This window comes from Hyaena hyaena, unplaced genomic scaffold (genome assembly GCF_003009895.1).
Source record: "Hyaena hyaena isolate Hyena2069 unplaced genomic scaffold, ASM300989v1 scaffold_607, whole genome shotgun sequence".
Taxonomy (NCBI): domain Eukaryota; kingdom Metazoa; phylum Chordata; class Mammalia; order Carnivora; family Hyaenidae; genus Hyaena; species Hyaena hyaena.
This window is the reverse complement of record NW_024081241.1, coordinates 1,093,386-1,109,998: the sequence shown is the minus strand read 5'-3', so window position 1 is coordinate 1,109,998 and position 16,613 is coordinate 1,093,386. Positions and strand designations below refer to the sequence as shown.

Sequence of the window (16,613 nt, the reverse complement as noted above, 5' to 3'; positions counted from 1 at the left end):
GCAGGGAATGTAGGTAATAAGAGTGCAGTGTTTTTTGTGTTTTGTTTTCTTCCGTGGAACGTTGGTGTCAGTTAAATCTATTTTTATGTTTGTGTGTACAAAATGTAAGTTTTTTAACTTTTTTTTTCTTTTTTTTTTTTAACACTGGTCAGAGTCCGAAGTTTGAGAAGCACTGCAATGGAGAAAGTAGCTTATAACTGATCTTGACTCTCCCTCCAGGAAGAATATAATTTCTCCAGAGGAATAAAGGCAACATAGGACAGTAACCCACTCTTGGCCATGAATTGTCAGGCAAGGACTGCTTAGGGCTGTTGATATTAGGTAGTTAGGGTCCAAGGAAACATGGCTGGGTGCCTGGGGGTGTGTTATAAAAATGACCAAGAGTTGAATACTTAGTGCCCTATCTCATGTTGTATCTCGGCAGGTATTTCACATAGGAATTGATTCAGATTAACATGTACCACTCAGTTCAGAATGGACATTAACTCTCAGTTAGCTGGTTTTCTGGGTTGCTTATTTTGGTGCATAATAAGATGAGATGACAGATCTGAATATCAGACAACTCATAACTTGGGACATAATATTATCTCTCATGTGCAAGCAAAGTGTTCAACAGCCTCCAGGTTTGTGTGCTGGGTCCTCACCTGGCGAGCCGCATAGCTTCCTGGAGATCCTGGATATCGCTCTATCAGCAATGGCCTTAAGTCATTTTGCCACATTGCTGAAATACTGGTGCCTTTCGCAACTTGCCGCAGAGATGATGAATTCAAAATGGCTGGTTGGTGATAATTCTGAGGATTAAATAACAGTATTTAACTAGTTATCATTTTGTAAAATGGTCAAGACTTATCCAGAGACATTTGCAATAGAATACTATTTCCTTTGAACCTCAAACTAAAGAGATAGCTCTTAGGTCACAAAGTAAGTTAAACTACTCAACTTTAAAATTGGCCCCTTAGATCTAGAAAGCTAAACTAACTGTTTTGGCAACTTATTGTAAAAACAAAATGGCAGCGCCTGGGTGGCTCAGTTGGTTAAGCGTCCAACTCTTGGTTTTGGTTCAGGTCATCTCACAGCTCGTGGGTTTGAGGCCCACATTGGGGTCCATGCTGACAGTGCAGAGTCTGCTTGGGATTCTCTTTCTCTTCCTCTCTCTGTCCCTCCCTCTTGTCTCATTCTCACAAAATAAATAACTAAACTTTAAAAAACCCCTAAAATTACATATGTACTTCTCATTATATATTATTATTGAACAGTTCTAAACTAGATGCTTATTGAAATATCTTTCAGCCAGAGTTTGATGATTCTGTAACCCACTAAATAGTACACTTTTTATCTTCAGTTAAAATTATTTTAAAATTCTATTAACACTCACATTCATAGGAACATTTACATATTAACTGAGTTAACTTTAACTTAAAGAGCTAAATTTAAAAAAAGAGCTAAATAAACAGAAAAATCAAATTTTGTTTTTTTAATGTATATATATATATATATACATATATATAGGGAGAGAGAGGGTAGGTGCACACATGCACACTCGCGCGCACACACACACACACACACACATACACACACTCAATGAGCAAGAAGAGGAGGGGCAAAGGAAGAGGGAGAATCCTAATCCTATGCTGCCAGCACAGAGCCCAATGTGGGGCTCCAACCCAAGACCCTGGAATCATGACCTGAGCCATAATCAAGAGTTGGTCACTCAACCAACTGAACCACCCAGGTGCCCCTCAAGTTTGTACTTCAGGTATAACCTTACACACACTGTGTTTTCTTGTGACACTAGTAATAATGAATCATTCATTCATTGCATGTTTATGAGGTGCTCATGATGGAATGTGTTACTCCTCCTCTAGGTAAGCCAGTGATTGATCAGCTGATTTCCTCCCTAAGGGGAATGATGAAGGTCACATAGGATATTAAGTTCTTCGGAGTGCAACATAGAAACTGAAGAAGCCTTGTCTCCTTCACAGTTCATTCCAGTAGCAGTGTTGGTTGAACATGTCTCAGTAACCACATAGGTATTTCCTCTCCAAGTGGCTGGTGAGAAACTCTGGAATTAAATAATTCTAATTGCCAAGTTACTTATACTCCTCTACACTTTGCTGTCTCAACATTACTCTCCATTGTGATCACGCAGAGAACATGGGCTGTGGGTTCAGACAGACCCTCCCAATTCAGCCCCCCACCACTCACTAGCTGTTATTCTGGTGAGTTACTTCACCTCATTAATGCTCAATTTCCTCATCTATAAAATGGAGGTAATAACACCAGCTTCCTAGAGCAATTATAATTAAGTGAGCTAACACATATAAGCCGCCATAGTAAACATTCAATACCTTTTCATTCTATTACCTTCTATAGAACATGAAAAAGGTATAGAATTTAGAGCTGGGAAGACCCCTTAGAGACGATCTAGTCCAACCTCCTGGATTTATGTCAGTGGAAACTGAGTTTTTCATAGAGAGCAGGTGATTTTTCCCAAGGTCACAGGAGGGCTCCAGGTAAATTCACGAAAGGATCCAGGTTTCATGGATTCCCCATTCCATGCCCTTTGCTCTGTGTCCCTGCCTCATCTATGAACCTCCAGTTACCCCCAAATGTAAATGCTGTGCCTGAACATCTTAAGGTTTATCTCTGTTTACTGATGATACATTTTTAAATATACTTTGCAAATTTGTCACTGCAGCCTTTAAATTCCTTGGTATTTTCAGGATCTCAGTCCTTATGTCAACTCTCAGACAGCACTCGGGAGTAGAAAGCTGAAGTGAACAGACAAAACAACAGAAATGTGAAAAGGGCAAAGAAGAAACTGGAGGCAAGAAGTGGGAAGGTTTCTATAGCTAATTACTACTTAACCAGGCCAACCGGAGCCTGTCTGGTCTCTCCTGCTGCCTAGCCGCCCCCAGGCAGGGCCACTCGCCCCAGCGCACCACGCTTCAGTCACCCTGGCCTCTGTCCAGGTCCCAAAGCACTGTGAGACTCTGCCCCGTTGGGGCTTTTCCCTCTGCGGTGACTTCTGGCTTGCAGGCTCTTCCCTCTCTCCTCACCTAGTTCCTGCTTACTCGGGTTATAACTTGAAGTCCATGTTCTTGGGTGTTTACTTGTTTAACATCTGATTTCATGTTGGATATCAGCTCCGGGAGGGCAGGAATTATCGTTACTTTGCAGCCCTTCCCAGGGCCACACAGTGCCATATTGAGTACTCAAGAAATATTGGGTGAACTCATCAAATAAGAGAGTGACAGAGGAACTATCTCTCTCAAATTGTCTTCACGAAGACTGTGCTTTTATAATACTAAAGTAAAATGGGCATTATAAATAGCAAGTCAGTTAAATGTACAAGCAATCATAAAGACAGGAAAACAAAAAGCTACCTGCTGCAAAGGGCCAGGAAGTACTTCGATTCAAGTTTTGTGATCTTTGCTCTTTTTACATTTTTAACAGTCAATGTTTGTGATGCTTTAGAGTTGGTTTTGGCCCAGGGCAGCCTTGGTGATAACCAAGAACTATTGTGTCAGGAAGACTGTCTGACCAGTGACTCCTTTTCTGTTTAGTGTCCATTACTCTATCCCAGAGCCTACCTGGGCACTGTGGACAAGGTCCTTCACTGCGGGTCCCCAACGGCAGGAAATCAAGCTCGTGTTAAAATGGGCAGTTTATGGAGACTCTAGAGAGTTCTTAAGGGATTTGAGGAAAAACAGGAACAAAATAAATAACCTGCCAGCAACACTAGCTGTAGCAGATACCATATTTGAAATACAGTTGAGAAACAGCACCAAAAAATGCTTACCAAATGAATGAAGGGTAAGTCCAACAGACTTACCCAGACAGGCCCATAGATGCTCCTCGACACTGAGAGTTACCAAGAGTTACATGTATTGTTCCTCAATCAGCTGGGCTCAACCATTTAATTAACATGCTCCAATAAAGAACCCTCCCCCACCCCCTGTCTGCCTCCCCGGGAGGAAAGATGCCCCTGGGAACCCATACAAAGAAAACTTTCCCAGTCAGTGAAGGACAGAGAAGGGGAAACAATCACTTTCAGTTAATTATTTAAGCCTTCCTAGTCCTTCAAGCCCTGTACAGAAAAGCATTGGACTCTTCCAACCAAAATGGTGCCCATTCAACTTTCACAGAGCCTTACTCTCTGAGCCCAGTAAACATACAAATCTCTGCAGAGATCAGAGGAAAGGATGAGAGGAGAAACCTAGACAGAAAGTGTGGGCTGGACGTGAGGAAAGGAAATGAGGCAAAAACAGTGTTGAGCTTAGTGCTAAAGGGAGACCCCCAGTTAGTCTAGGCTTGTTTCAGTTAAAAGGCACATAGACACGTTTCTTTGGTATAAGCACTCTCAAAGGAATGAGTCTCTGTTACAGCCCCTGCCTTGTCTTTTCAGCCAAGCAGAAAGGACAATAGGTCTGCTTTGAGTGACAAGAATCTTTCAGCTAAAAAAGTATGAACCAGATATCCTGAAACATCTCCTCTAGGCTAATCACATGACGCCAGGCCAAAGAGGGTTTTAATTACATAATTTGTAGAGCAGGCCCAGCTTGCGGGCGGGGGGGCGGGGGGGTCTGAGGTCCCAAGCCATTGAATTAAAGGGAGATCATTAGAGAAGCCCAGTGATGTCAATTCTAGTTCCTGTCCCATATGAGTGTCTCCCAGACAGCACTCAGATTAACTCCCGCATCTACCAGTAAATCAACCCAGCCAGCATTTACAGAAATCCTTCCAGTGTGTCCGACACCCCTGGCATGACAAACACAGTTGTCGAGAAGTTGAGAACCAAATAAGGTAAAGTTCTGCCTTCTTCCAATGAAGGCAATGAGCCCTCTAACTAAGAGAAAAGCAATGTAGGCTTTGAAATGACGATTCAGAGTCAAATCCCAGGACCCTGACTCACTAGCTGTGACAAGGAAAAGTTTACTTATCCATAAAGGGGTCAGAGTACTCACCTACTGGGTGGTAGAAGCTCAAAAATGGCACATTTAGTCTTTCTTCCCCTACCAACACCCAACCTACCACTGACCTCCCTGTCCCTGCCTTGAAGTCTCCATTGCTGCTTCCCTAAGAATCATAGCGGGTAGATGGGAGAATGGCTAAGGACTTTTAAAACCATGGGAGAGGGGAACCCTAAAAACTCAGAATATGTGTGACTCCAGAAGCAGAAGAACGTAAGTGCCGAAGACAGCAGTAGTAGCTTACCAGGGATGACCATGGGGGAAGACTTGTCGGTGAGGCCAACCCTCCTGCATGCGGTTCCTCCATTCCAAAAATCTGCCCCTCCACATCCAATATGATTTGAAATTTTCTACTTCACCTTTGTTAGAATAAAGGAAGATTCTACCAATACATTTGGTTTCCAACTTTATGATAAAGTTTGGAAGCAACCTAAATATCCAACGTAAAAGGATCATTAGATTATGGAATGCTGATGATTTTGCAATCGTCAAGTGATGCTTTCAGTGAATTTTATTGGCTCCAGGAAATATTCATACTTTTTTTTTTTACAAATAGTTTATTGTCAAGTTGGTTTCCATATAACACCCGGTGCTCATCCCCACAAGTGTCCTCCTCCATGCCCATCTCCCCCCTCCCCCCCCACACCCATGAGTCCTCAGTTTGTTCTCAGCATTCAAGAGTGTCTCATGGTTTGCAACATGAAATATTCATACTTTTAAGCGACATACTAAAATATAAAACCATTTATGGAGCACATTCTCTAGTAAAAAATAAGTATTCATGTGTGTTACTTTAAAAGTAAACAATTAGTCTTTATTGAGTATTTACTACATGGCAGCTAAGTGCTTTACACGGGTAGCTCAATTCTCACAAAAACCTACAAGATTGATGTAATTGTTGTCCACTTCTATAAATAAAACTGAACATATATATACATATGTATGTGTGTACATATAAATATGATATATATCTATGGAAAGAAAGAGGGAAAGAGAGAGAGGGTAGGGGAGAATGAGAGAGAGAGAGAGAGAAGGAGACTAGGAATAAAAACATCAAAATGCTTAAAAGCAATTATCTGAATGTAGAATTATGGTCGCAACAGTTTTCTTTTAGTATACCTTTCTGTATTTTCCTACTTTTCTAGAATGAGCACATGTTAACTTTATAATTGGGAGATTTCAATAGAAGCCATACTTTTTAACTAACAGCTTCCTTTAAAAAAAAAAAAACAAAACATGCAACCTTCCTAATGGACATCTGTCTTTCACATCTAAAGGAGTACTGATTTAACAAGATTCCTTTTAACAGTCAGTTGACAAAGTTGTACCAAAGGAATGGGTCTGTACCAAAGAAATAGAATTGGGGATCAAGGATGGGACAGGATTCCAAAGAGTAGTTTTGGAATAAGGCCCAAGCCCCTTGAAGCTCCATGAGGGAGATCAGGAAAGGGGGAAAATAGGGAGAGAAGAGAAGGTTCCAGAAAGAAATGATCTATTTTGGAATTCCATTTAGGATCCACTCTGAGCCAGAAAAAGAGAAATAAGCTCTTTCTCTGGCCTCCCCAACCCTCCCACCAGACTCATCCTCCCTTGCTCCCTGAACACTGTTCCCTGCACCATCAGCTAGGACTCATCTGCTTTGGGGAAGAGAGTGGAAGAGGAAAGATGAAGGCTCTTCAGTTCGCTGGTATAGCTGTAGTCGAGTGTCCTCTCCTGTAAATTGGGAATGAACCTCCTCTCCTCCCAGGGGCACTGTGAGATTCAAGTGAGGTGGGTATAGATGAGAGTCCTGGAACCCAGATGTCAATGCCTCTGAATAGACACCTGTGGGCCCACCTGAGAATCTAACCATTTATAATACTGCCTCTATGGGAAAATGTTTATGGGTTTCAAACAATTCGGTCACAGTCCTCTGAACTCAACCAACTAAGGTTGGCCTGTTTTTATGTACAAGATGCCACTGAAACAGACACACCTTTACTTCAAAGCAAAGAAAATAGATTTCAAAATCAATGTTTTCTTTACTCTGCCTCACTTTCTGGTAGACCAGTGTACCAAGGGCACACCTCAATGATGAAAATGCCATATATAGCAGGAAGGCATGTATTTTAGTATGGACCCATTCACTTCCCAGGCTGCAAGCTGTACTGGACATCTGAAGGACTTTCTGGAGGCCTACCGAATAAGGGAGGAAGGAACCAGAAATTGAGAATCATCGTGGTTGATTTTGTCATTTGCTTACACCATTTGAGTGTACTTTTTTTTTAAGTTTATTTACATTTTTGAGAAAGAGAGAGAGAGACAGAGTGCAAGCAGGGGGAGGGGCAGAGAGATAGAGACAGAATCTGAAGCAAGGCAGAATCTGACAGCACGGAGCCTGACCCAGGGCTCCAACTCAGGAGTTGTGAGATCATGCCCTGAGTGGAAGTCAGATGCTTAACAGACTGAGCCACCCAGGCACTTACACCATTTGAAAGCATCCAGTTTCCTAGTACAACAGTGTTTAGAAGCTTCTTAAAATAAATATAAAAGGGATTCGTGTTTTTAAAAGACTTTTCTCAAAAGTTAAATTCTCATTTGTTTTAAACATGTCCAGAATCCAGCCCTTTCCCCCACCTAGAAATACATCCTGCCTACAAATGATTCCTAAAGAACAGCTCATTCAAATATTCCCTATCTCACTTACTCACCCATTCAGATGTATCGGAAAGACACATCTGGTGTGGCTCCCCTTTCTGGTTATTAATGCCCCCTCCCCAATTTCTGACCAGGAAGGTACCCAGGGAGAAGTGAAGAAGGAAAGGGTTTACAAATGTAATTCAATGTCCCTTAATGGACATTACTCCTTCTGAATGCCCGCAGAAAATTTTTCTTGTAATGCAGTTATTCTTGAGTTTGCCTTGCCACATCCTCCAGGTTCCCTGTGGCTGGTGGTCTCCACGTGTAAGTCGGGACACGTGGTGGTGTCTAAACGATGGAGCTAAGTAAGCATAATCCGGAGAACTCAAGTGGGCTATTCATACGCATACGTATGCGGCTGCGTGCAAGTCCGCCTGTGACCACATAGGGCCTGTGCATTCACCAGTGTGCCCTGTATTCCCAAAGTGTGAGTAAGTACAAGCATACTGAAAGCATTTAAAAGATCTGGTCAGCAACACGGTCAAGGTTTATAACCCTTTACTGCTTTTTCTTACTATTGTCAAGGGCGTACCATTTTACTCCAGTACCATTAACATATGCAAAACTCCCCAGCAATTTCATGATTTCAAAACTGTTACACAAGAAAAGGAAATAAGTTTGAACCTGTTTACTTCACGCAGAGGAAGCTTGCCTCCTAAGTTCCTTATATGAATTTGCACCTACAACCAGATACGTTGCTCTGACAATGGCATTGATTCTCTTAAGAATAAAAAAACCAGTATTTTAAAGTGAAGCCGGTCTCCAGTTAGAGCTGCTCTGCTTAAAAACCTAAAACAAACGGTAACACAAATCTTTCTAGAGTCTGCATGGAAACTCCAACGTCCCAAGGGCGTCCGCGGATGCGGCGGCGGCGGAGCGGTAGGCACGCGCGCGCGCGCGCACACACACACACACACACACACACACACACACACACACACACACACACACGGCGCGCCGGGCACCCCCGCGGCAGCCGAGCGCGGCGTTAGCGGGCCTCCCGCGTCCCGAGTGGGCGGCGGCAGGGCGATGCGCCCTCACCTCCCCGCTCGGCCGCAGCCGGCTAGACACACTTCCTGTGCCTATCACTGCCCGCATCAGACCGCAGCCGAGGGGAGGCTGGTGACATCACCCAGTTCCCGTGGCTTCTGCAAAGCAGCCCCGAGGCCAGCGAGGCACCCCGACGAGGACGCAGAGCCCCGATGCCTCCGGGTGCCCGTCACGGGCACGGCTGCCTGCGCTGGGGACGGCGACTCAGCCCGCCTCCCCATCCCCCTTGCGAAAGTGCGGTCGCCCGGCCCCTGGTCCCCGCGCGCGGCGCGAGCCGCCCAGGTGCAGCCACGCAGCGGCCGCCGCTCACCTTCTCCTGGGTCCAGTCTGCGGCGCCTCGTCTGACCCCCCGGGCGGCCGGGGGCAGGACAGCCAGCAGCAGCAGCAGCAGCAGCAGGTGGAGGGTGCCCACCGCGCGCCGGTCCCCGCCGCCTGCCATCTCCGAGGCTGTCTAGGCGCCGGCTCCCGGGGCCACCGGCGGTCACGAGCCCGGGAACGCGCGTCCTTCGCCTTCCCCCTTCTCCACCCTTGGGTCTACTGCGCCCGCCTCCCCATCGCCTCCCTGTCGCCTCCCCACTGCGCTGCGCAGGCCGGAGACGCAGCTCTCCTCCCCACCCCACCCCACTCCCGACCTTAGCAACCCGGGGACTGGGCTGTGCTGGGAGGCATAAGCTTCCGAGCCAAGGGAAGGGAGCCGACCACTTCCTTGTCTTGGAGAGGGAGAAAGGAAGGAAGAGATAGGGAAGAGACAGTTTTATCATCTCCAGTGCCATAATTGGGAATAGAAAGGGGAGGGACCGTTCATCACACCCTGTGAGGTTATGAATTGCTTTCCCACAGCTCTGCAGGAAGGGACACGGACAGAGAATCGACATTTACTGTACCAGGCACTGTCCTAGGTGCCTGGCTCTTCCGATGTTCCCTTATGTAATCTTCATAACCAGGGAGGTAGGTGTTAACCCCACTCTACAGATGAGGAAACCAAGACTTGCCTGGTACCAAGCCAGAACTAGACCCCTCAAAGTATTTCCTTTACAATAGCCCATTATATCTTTTCTCTTTTCTCACAAATAGTTGCCTTGCCTTACAGGCAACAGATGGTCATACTCACAAGCTGAGAAGAACGGTTGAAATGAATCTTGGAAAGAAATGAGATCGAAAATGGTCAGAGTGGCTCTTTGCATAGTCACCTTCCCAATGCATGCTCCCAAAAGGAATCCCTAAATACAATTGTATTTACTTTGTAACATCAAAGATCACTGTTACCAAGATACTCTTAGGGGGAAAAACCCCCACAAAATAATATCTCATTTTGTCTGTAAGTATGAAGTCTAAGTTGTCAGGACAATTATTTCACCATCTTCTTTTTCCATAGTGAGGATCAGGGTGCGACTGCCTGAGTCTATCATATAGATCCCAGAAAAATCAGAACAAGGACACTGAAACAGACGGACTTCCCAGAAATCAAAGCAATCGGCCAGAAAACTCACCGGCTCTGTCTCCTAAACTCTTAAGAGTGAGTTCAAAAAAAGAAGGCATGCTTGGGAATCCACTGTTCTGCCCTCCGCTGGAGCTGTAGGGGAAGACAGGATGGAAGTACCTTCTTTCCTGTTTTTGTTCAGAATTACGAATCCTATTCAGGTCTGAGACTTCTAAGTGCGTGTTGAAATCTTTAGGCTTAAAATTAAATAGCTTCTGTATTACGCCCAAGGGCAGTTCTTCCAATAATCAGACCACTTCAGAACTTTCTGTTAGTATAATGTTCAGAACAAAAGCACTGTCGCATCTCCCAGTATATTTCCTCGCTTGCTGCTTAGGCCAGCCTTGAAATAGTGGATTTCCTGAGTGGTCTCAGGGAAGAGACCACCTAATTGTTTTTCTTCACTGTTACCTTTTTATCTTTCCACAATAGGATTCCTGTAGGAAAGAGAAGGTAGAAATAACAAACTGATGGAAAACAAAATGTTAAAGATAATATCATGCTCAGTGTAAGCAGTTTAAAGCGAGAGACAAGGAAACCCCTGAGTTGAATGCTAACACGTAATTTTAGGATGATTTTCCGCCCCCAAGCGCTCTCCAGTTTTCTTCAATGTTGGTTGTATTTCAGTCAGTAGAAGCTGTTTGTAGTTTGGGACCTACAGGAAGCTGACCCTGAGACAGAGTTTAGCATTCAGGATGTGTCCGAGGGAGTGCCCTTGGGACCAGCCCCTGAGGCAGGGAGAGGGAAAGACACGACTGGGCAGAGGGAAAAGTTAGCAGAGAAGTGGGTCCCCCCCTCTGCAGCCTCAGTCAACCCCACGGGGAGTCCTGGAGCTGAAAGCCCGGTCTGAGCGGGGAGCCAAAATGTCTAGGGCTTTCTACCCCCACCTCAGTGGAGTGACTTCCTGCAAGCAGCTCTCTGCTGCCAAGGAGCTGACAGCTAGACACTGTCTGCCAACAGCACTCCAACAGCAGGAGCAGAGGCCTTCCCGGAAGGGGCATCTGAGCAGTGCCTCTGCATCCACCACAGATGCAGCCCTGTGATGTATCTTGTGCAAACAAGCGAAGCTGATTTTACCAAACCGTTTCTTCCACATGTAGGCTTTTCTGACAACTCTCCATAAAGCTGCAAGCCTCTATCTGTGTATCCCTACCTTCTTTATTTGTATCATTTCTTGTGCCTTAGACACTAAATATAAAGGGACTTTACACAAAGACACTAAATATAAAGGGACTTTACATAAAGACACTAAATATAAAGGGACTTTACATAAAGACACTAAATATAAAGGGACTTCTTCCCTTTTCCCTCACTCATTCTTCTTTTCTCCCTTCTTTCAACCTGGAAACTATCAGAAATCCTTTGTATCTACTATATTTTTCCCTGGTGCAGCCTTTCCTTTCTTCATACTCTTCCTATGGAAGAAAGTCCATGATTATTATATCCAATGAAACCATTTCAGGCCCTGTTTTTCGTCATGGAAAATAATCAGTTGTGGATGCAGTGATACTTCTAATCACAAGTGGGGTGGTCTATTATATAGACTATTATTATAGTCTAGATTCTTTACTGTGATTTGAACATATTAAGGTACCAACTGCTATAAAAGATCATATCCCTGCAGTTGCCATGATAGGATTTTCATACTGTTCTAGTCTTACCATTGGACTAATGCAGCCATAACCACAAAGTTTTGTTAAAGCAGTAGTTCTCAGGTGCCTGGATGGCTCAGTCGGTTAAGCATCCGACTCTTGGTTTCAGCTCAGGTCATGATCGCACCATTTCATGAGTTTGAGCCCCTCCTTGGGCTCTGTGCTGACAGTGTGGAGCCTGCTTGACATTCTCTCTCCTTCTCTCTCTGCCCCTTCTCTGCTCACATTGTCTCTGTCTCTCTCAAATAAACTTTATATATTTATATATATATACATATATTTTAAAAATAATATAAATAGTTCTCAAAATATATATATTTATATTTATATTTATATATTTTAAAAATAAAAATAAATTAGTTGTCAAAATGTGACCCATGGGCCCCTGGGGATTCTCCAAGGCCCTTTTGAATGATACTTTTAATAATACTAAAGGAAAAGTAGCCTATTTTACTACATTACTCTACACTGATGATGCAAAACTCCTGGGAGCTTAGCATTTATCAAGACAGAACTATTTAAATAGTACAAGACAGTACTATTTAAACAACTGTTTACTTAAAAGTCGTATTATTCACTGCTGCACAATAAAAAAAAAAAAAAGGAAAAGAACAGACAAAAGAAAACAAAAGAGCCAATCTCACTTAAGAATATCACAATGAAGGGGCACCTGGGTGGGTCAGTCAGTTAAGCGTCCAACTTCAGTTCAGGTCATGACCTTGCAATTCCCAACTTTGAGCCCCACGTGGGGTCTGTGCTGACAGCTCAGAGACTGGAGTTGCTTGGGATTCTGTCTACCTTTCTCTGCTCCCTCCCCCCCCCCCACTGTGTGTGTGTGTGTGTGTGTGTCTCAAAACTAAACATTAAAAAAAATAATAATAAATAAAAAGAATATCACAATGAAGCCATACAAATTATGGTGATTATGAAATCTCAATCTTTGAGTATAGCTCTTTTTTTAACAGCTTTATTGAGATGTAGTTAAAATACATTAAATTATACAAACTTTAAAAAATTTTATGTTTTATTTATTTCTGAGAGACAGACAGAGACAACATGAGCAGGGGAGGGTCAGAGACAGAGGGAGATACATAATCTGAAGCAGGCATCAGGCTCTGAGCTAGCTATCAGCACAGGGCCCTATGCGGGGCTCAAACCCATGAGCCGTGAGATCATGACCTGAGCCAAAGTCGGACGCCCAACTGACTGAGCCACCCAGGCGCCCCAAATTATACAAATTTAAAGTATATAATCTGATGAGTTTTCATGTATGTTTACACCCATGAAACAATCACCACCATCAAGAAAATGAAAATATCCATCTTTTACCCATGGTTTATTTAAATTATGTTATTTAGTTTCCAAATACTTGAGGATTTCCCTGATATCTTTTTGTTGTTGGTTTCAAATATAATTCCATCATGGTCAGGGAACAGGCTTGAAACAGATGAATCTTTTAAAAATTTTTTGAGAATTGTTTTATAGCCCAGAATACGAACAATCTTGGCATATGTTCCTTCTGCACATGAAAAGAGTATATATTCTGCTGTTATTGGTTAGAGTGTTCTACATCCTAAATGTTCTACATATCTAAATAAGGCAATTGATAATGTTCTCTAAATCTTCCAATTAATAACTGGTTTTCTTCTACTTTTTCTATTGATTACTGAGGGGCTGCTGCTTAAATCTCTGAGTAATTGTCGATTTGCCTAATTTCTTTTAGTTCATTTAATTTTTATAGCATGTATTTCTAAGCTTTTTTATTTTGTGCACACATATGTAGGATTGTAATATCCTTTTGACAGATTGACCCCTTTATCATTATGGAATGGCCCTCTTTATACTTGATAATATTCTTTGCTCTAAAATCTACTTTTTTCCTAATATTAATGTAGCCACTCCAACTTTCTTTTGATTAGTGTTAGCATGGTATATCTTTCCCCATCCTTTTTACTTTTAAACTATTTTCTTATTTACATATAAAGTCGGTTTCTTGTAAGCAGCATATAGTGAAGTCTTATTTTTTTAGCCAATCTCTGGCTTTTAAAAGGGGGTGTTCAGATTGTGTATATTTAATGTGATTATTGATAATGGTCAAATTTAAATGTACCACTCTATTATTTTTTATTTGTTCCATCTGTTCTTTGTTCATTTTTTACCACTTTTTCTGATTTATCTTGGACTAACTTACTTTTTATTATTTCATTTATCTCCTTTGTTAGCTTGTCAGCATATCTTCGTTTTGTTTTTAGTCGCTGTTTTGGGGTTTATAATATACAATCTTTAATGTATTACTGTCTACCATCAAGGATTATTATATCATTTGGGACGCCTGGGTGGCTCAGTTGGTTAAGCGTCCGACTTCGGCTCAGGTCATGATCTCACAGTTTGTGGGTTTGAGCCCTGCGTCGGGCTCTGTGCTGACAGCTAGCTCAGAGCCTGGAGACTGTTTTGGATTCTGTATCTCCTTCTCTCTCTAGCCTCCCCTGCTCATGCTGTCTCTCTCTCTCTCTCTCTATCAGAAATAAATAAAACATTGAAAATAATTAAGAAAAAAAAGAATTATTATATCATTTCATGTACAGTACAAGAATCTTACAATAGTACACTTCTATTTCCTTTCTTAGTCTTTGTGCTACTGTTGTCAGATATTTTACTTCTAAATATTAACTTCATGATACACTGCTATTATCTTTGCATTTAACTATTACCTTTCAAAGAAATTGTTAAAATAAGGTTTTTTAAAATGTTGTTCATTGACCCACATATTTGCCATTTCTGAAACTCTTCCTTCCTTTGTATAGGTACATATATCCACCTGGTATCATTTTCCTTCTGCTTAAAGGACATCCTTTAACATTTCTTGTAGTGCAGGTATGGTGGCAATTTTTGTATACTGAAAAAATTTTACTTTGCCTTCATTTTTGAAGGACATTTTCACTGAGTGTAAAATACTATGTTGACATATTTTTTCTTTCAGTACTTTAGATATTGCTTCAATGTCTTCTTGCTTGCTTTGTTTCTGATGAATAATGGGCTGTCATCCTAATCTTTGTTCTTCTATATGTTAATGTGCTTCAGTCTGTCTGAAGATTTTCCCTTCATCACAGGTTTTAAGCAATTTGATTATGATATTCCTTGGTGGAATTTATGTTTTCATGCTTGGGTTTACAGAGTTTCTTGGATCAGTGGGTTTTTTAAAAAAAATTTTATTAATGTTTTTTATTTATTTCTGAGAGAGAGAGAGAGAGAGAGAGAGAGAGAGAGAGAGAGAGACAGCGTGAGCAGGGGAGGGTCAGAGAGAGAGGGAGACAGAATTTGAAACAGGCTCCAGGCTCTGAGCTAGCAGTCAGCACAGAGTCCGACTCAGGGCTCAAACCCACGAACTGTGAGATCATGACCTGAGCCAAAGTCGGACACTTAACCAACTGAGCCACCCAGGTGCCCTGATCAGTGGGTTTTAAGTTTTCATCAAATTTGGAAAATGTTTACTATTATCTCTTCAAGTACTTTTATCCACCTCCTCCAATGGGGGCTCCAATTATATACATATTAAACTGTTTGAAGTTTTCCAACAGTTCACAGTGCTCTGATAATTCTTTTTGTCTAGCTTATTTGTATATATAGTTTCTATTTCTATGTCTTCAAGTCCACTTATTTTTTTTTGCCATGCTTAACATGTTACTAATTCGATCCAGTTATTTTTTTATACCAGACATTGCTGTTTTCCTTCTCTAGAGGTTTGATTTAGGTTTTCTTTATACCATCCATGCCTCTCCTTAACATGTTCAACCTTTCCTCTACCTTCTTGAACATATGGAATATAGTTATGTTATCACAACCACTTTTAATACCCTTATCTGCTAATTTATCATCTGTGCCATTTCTGTGTCTGTCACTATTGATTGATTTTTGTCTTCATTATGGGTAGTATGTTGCTACCTTTTTGCACACCTGGTAAATTTTTATTAGAGATCAGATATTGTGAATTTTACCTTTTTGGGTGCTGAGCATATTTGTTTTCTTTTAAATATTCTTGATATTTGAAACACAGTGGAGTTGGAAATAGTCTGCTGCTTTGGAGGCTTGCTTTTAAATTTTGTTAGGCTGGAGCAGCTTATAATCTGGGTATAATTTGACCTCCAGCTGAAGCAATACTCTCTAGGCATTTCCTCTTGCCCCTTGTATGTTCAGATTTTTCCACTTTGACTAGTGGAAACACAAAAATATTCCTGACCCCATCTGTGTCCTGGGGCTTATTATGCCTGCTCCTTTTTGCTAGTTCCTTCCTCCACCTTGGGTAGTTTCCCTGCCTGCACATGCTGATTCATACTCAGGTGAAGACTTATGGAGAAGCTCTAAATGATCTCTGAAGTACTCTCTCTCTCCTCCACTCTGTCCTGCAAACTCTAGCCATGTTCCCAAGTTCTCAACTCTGTTCTTTCATCTCACAGAGATCACTTGGTTCTGTTGGAATTCCTCCTACCTACACTGCGCCCTGGAAACTCCTCAAGGAGGAAAGTGCCCAACTCATTTCACTTCCTTTCCTTCGGCCATCTCTCTTCTGTGATGTTTGCTTTCCAAGATTGGAACATCATTGTTTGATTTTTGTTTTTTCAAGATGAGGTGGTAAATCAAGTCTCTTTTACTCCACTTTGACTGGAAGCATAAGTTGAGAGTATGAATCTTTTTCTATTCTGCATGACAAAATGGGAGATGCAAATAAAGTACTCCTGCTGCATACGGAAGGACAATTTTGCCTCAAGGAGAAGCACTTGT

At 42.2% G+C, this 16,613-nt stretch overlaps 1 protein-coding gene across 1 annotated transcript in view; it reads right to left on the bottom strand.

Moving 5' to 3' along the window:
- The window catches only part of QPCT (glutaminyl-peptide cyclotransferase), a 28,336-nt gene extending 19,091 nt beyond the window's left edge, over positions 1–9,245 (bottom strand). The window contains exons 1-2 of the mRNA XM_039257235.1: positions 9,013–9,245; positions 645–791 (exon numbers count right to left, since the gene is read on the bottom strand). Coding sequence (XP_039113166.1) covers positions 645–791; positions 9,013–9,141 — 276 coding nt within the window. The 5' untranslated portion in view covers positions 9,142–9,245. The remainder of the gene's footprint in view (positions 1–644; positions 792–9,012) is intronic.
- Between the last annotated feature and the right edge of the window lie 7,368 nt (positions 9,246–16,613).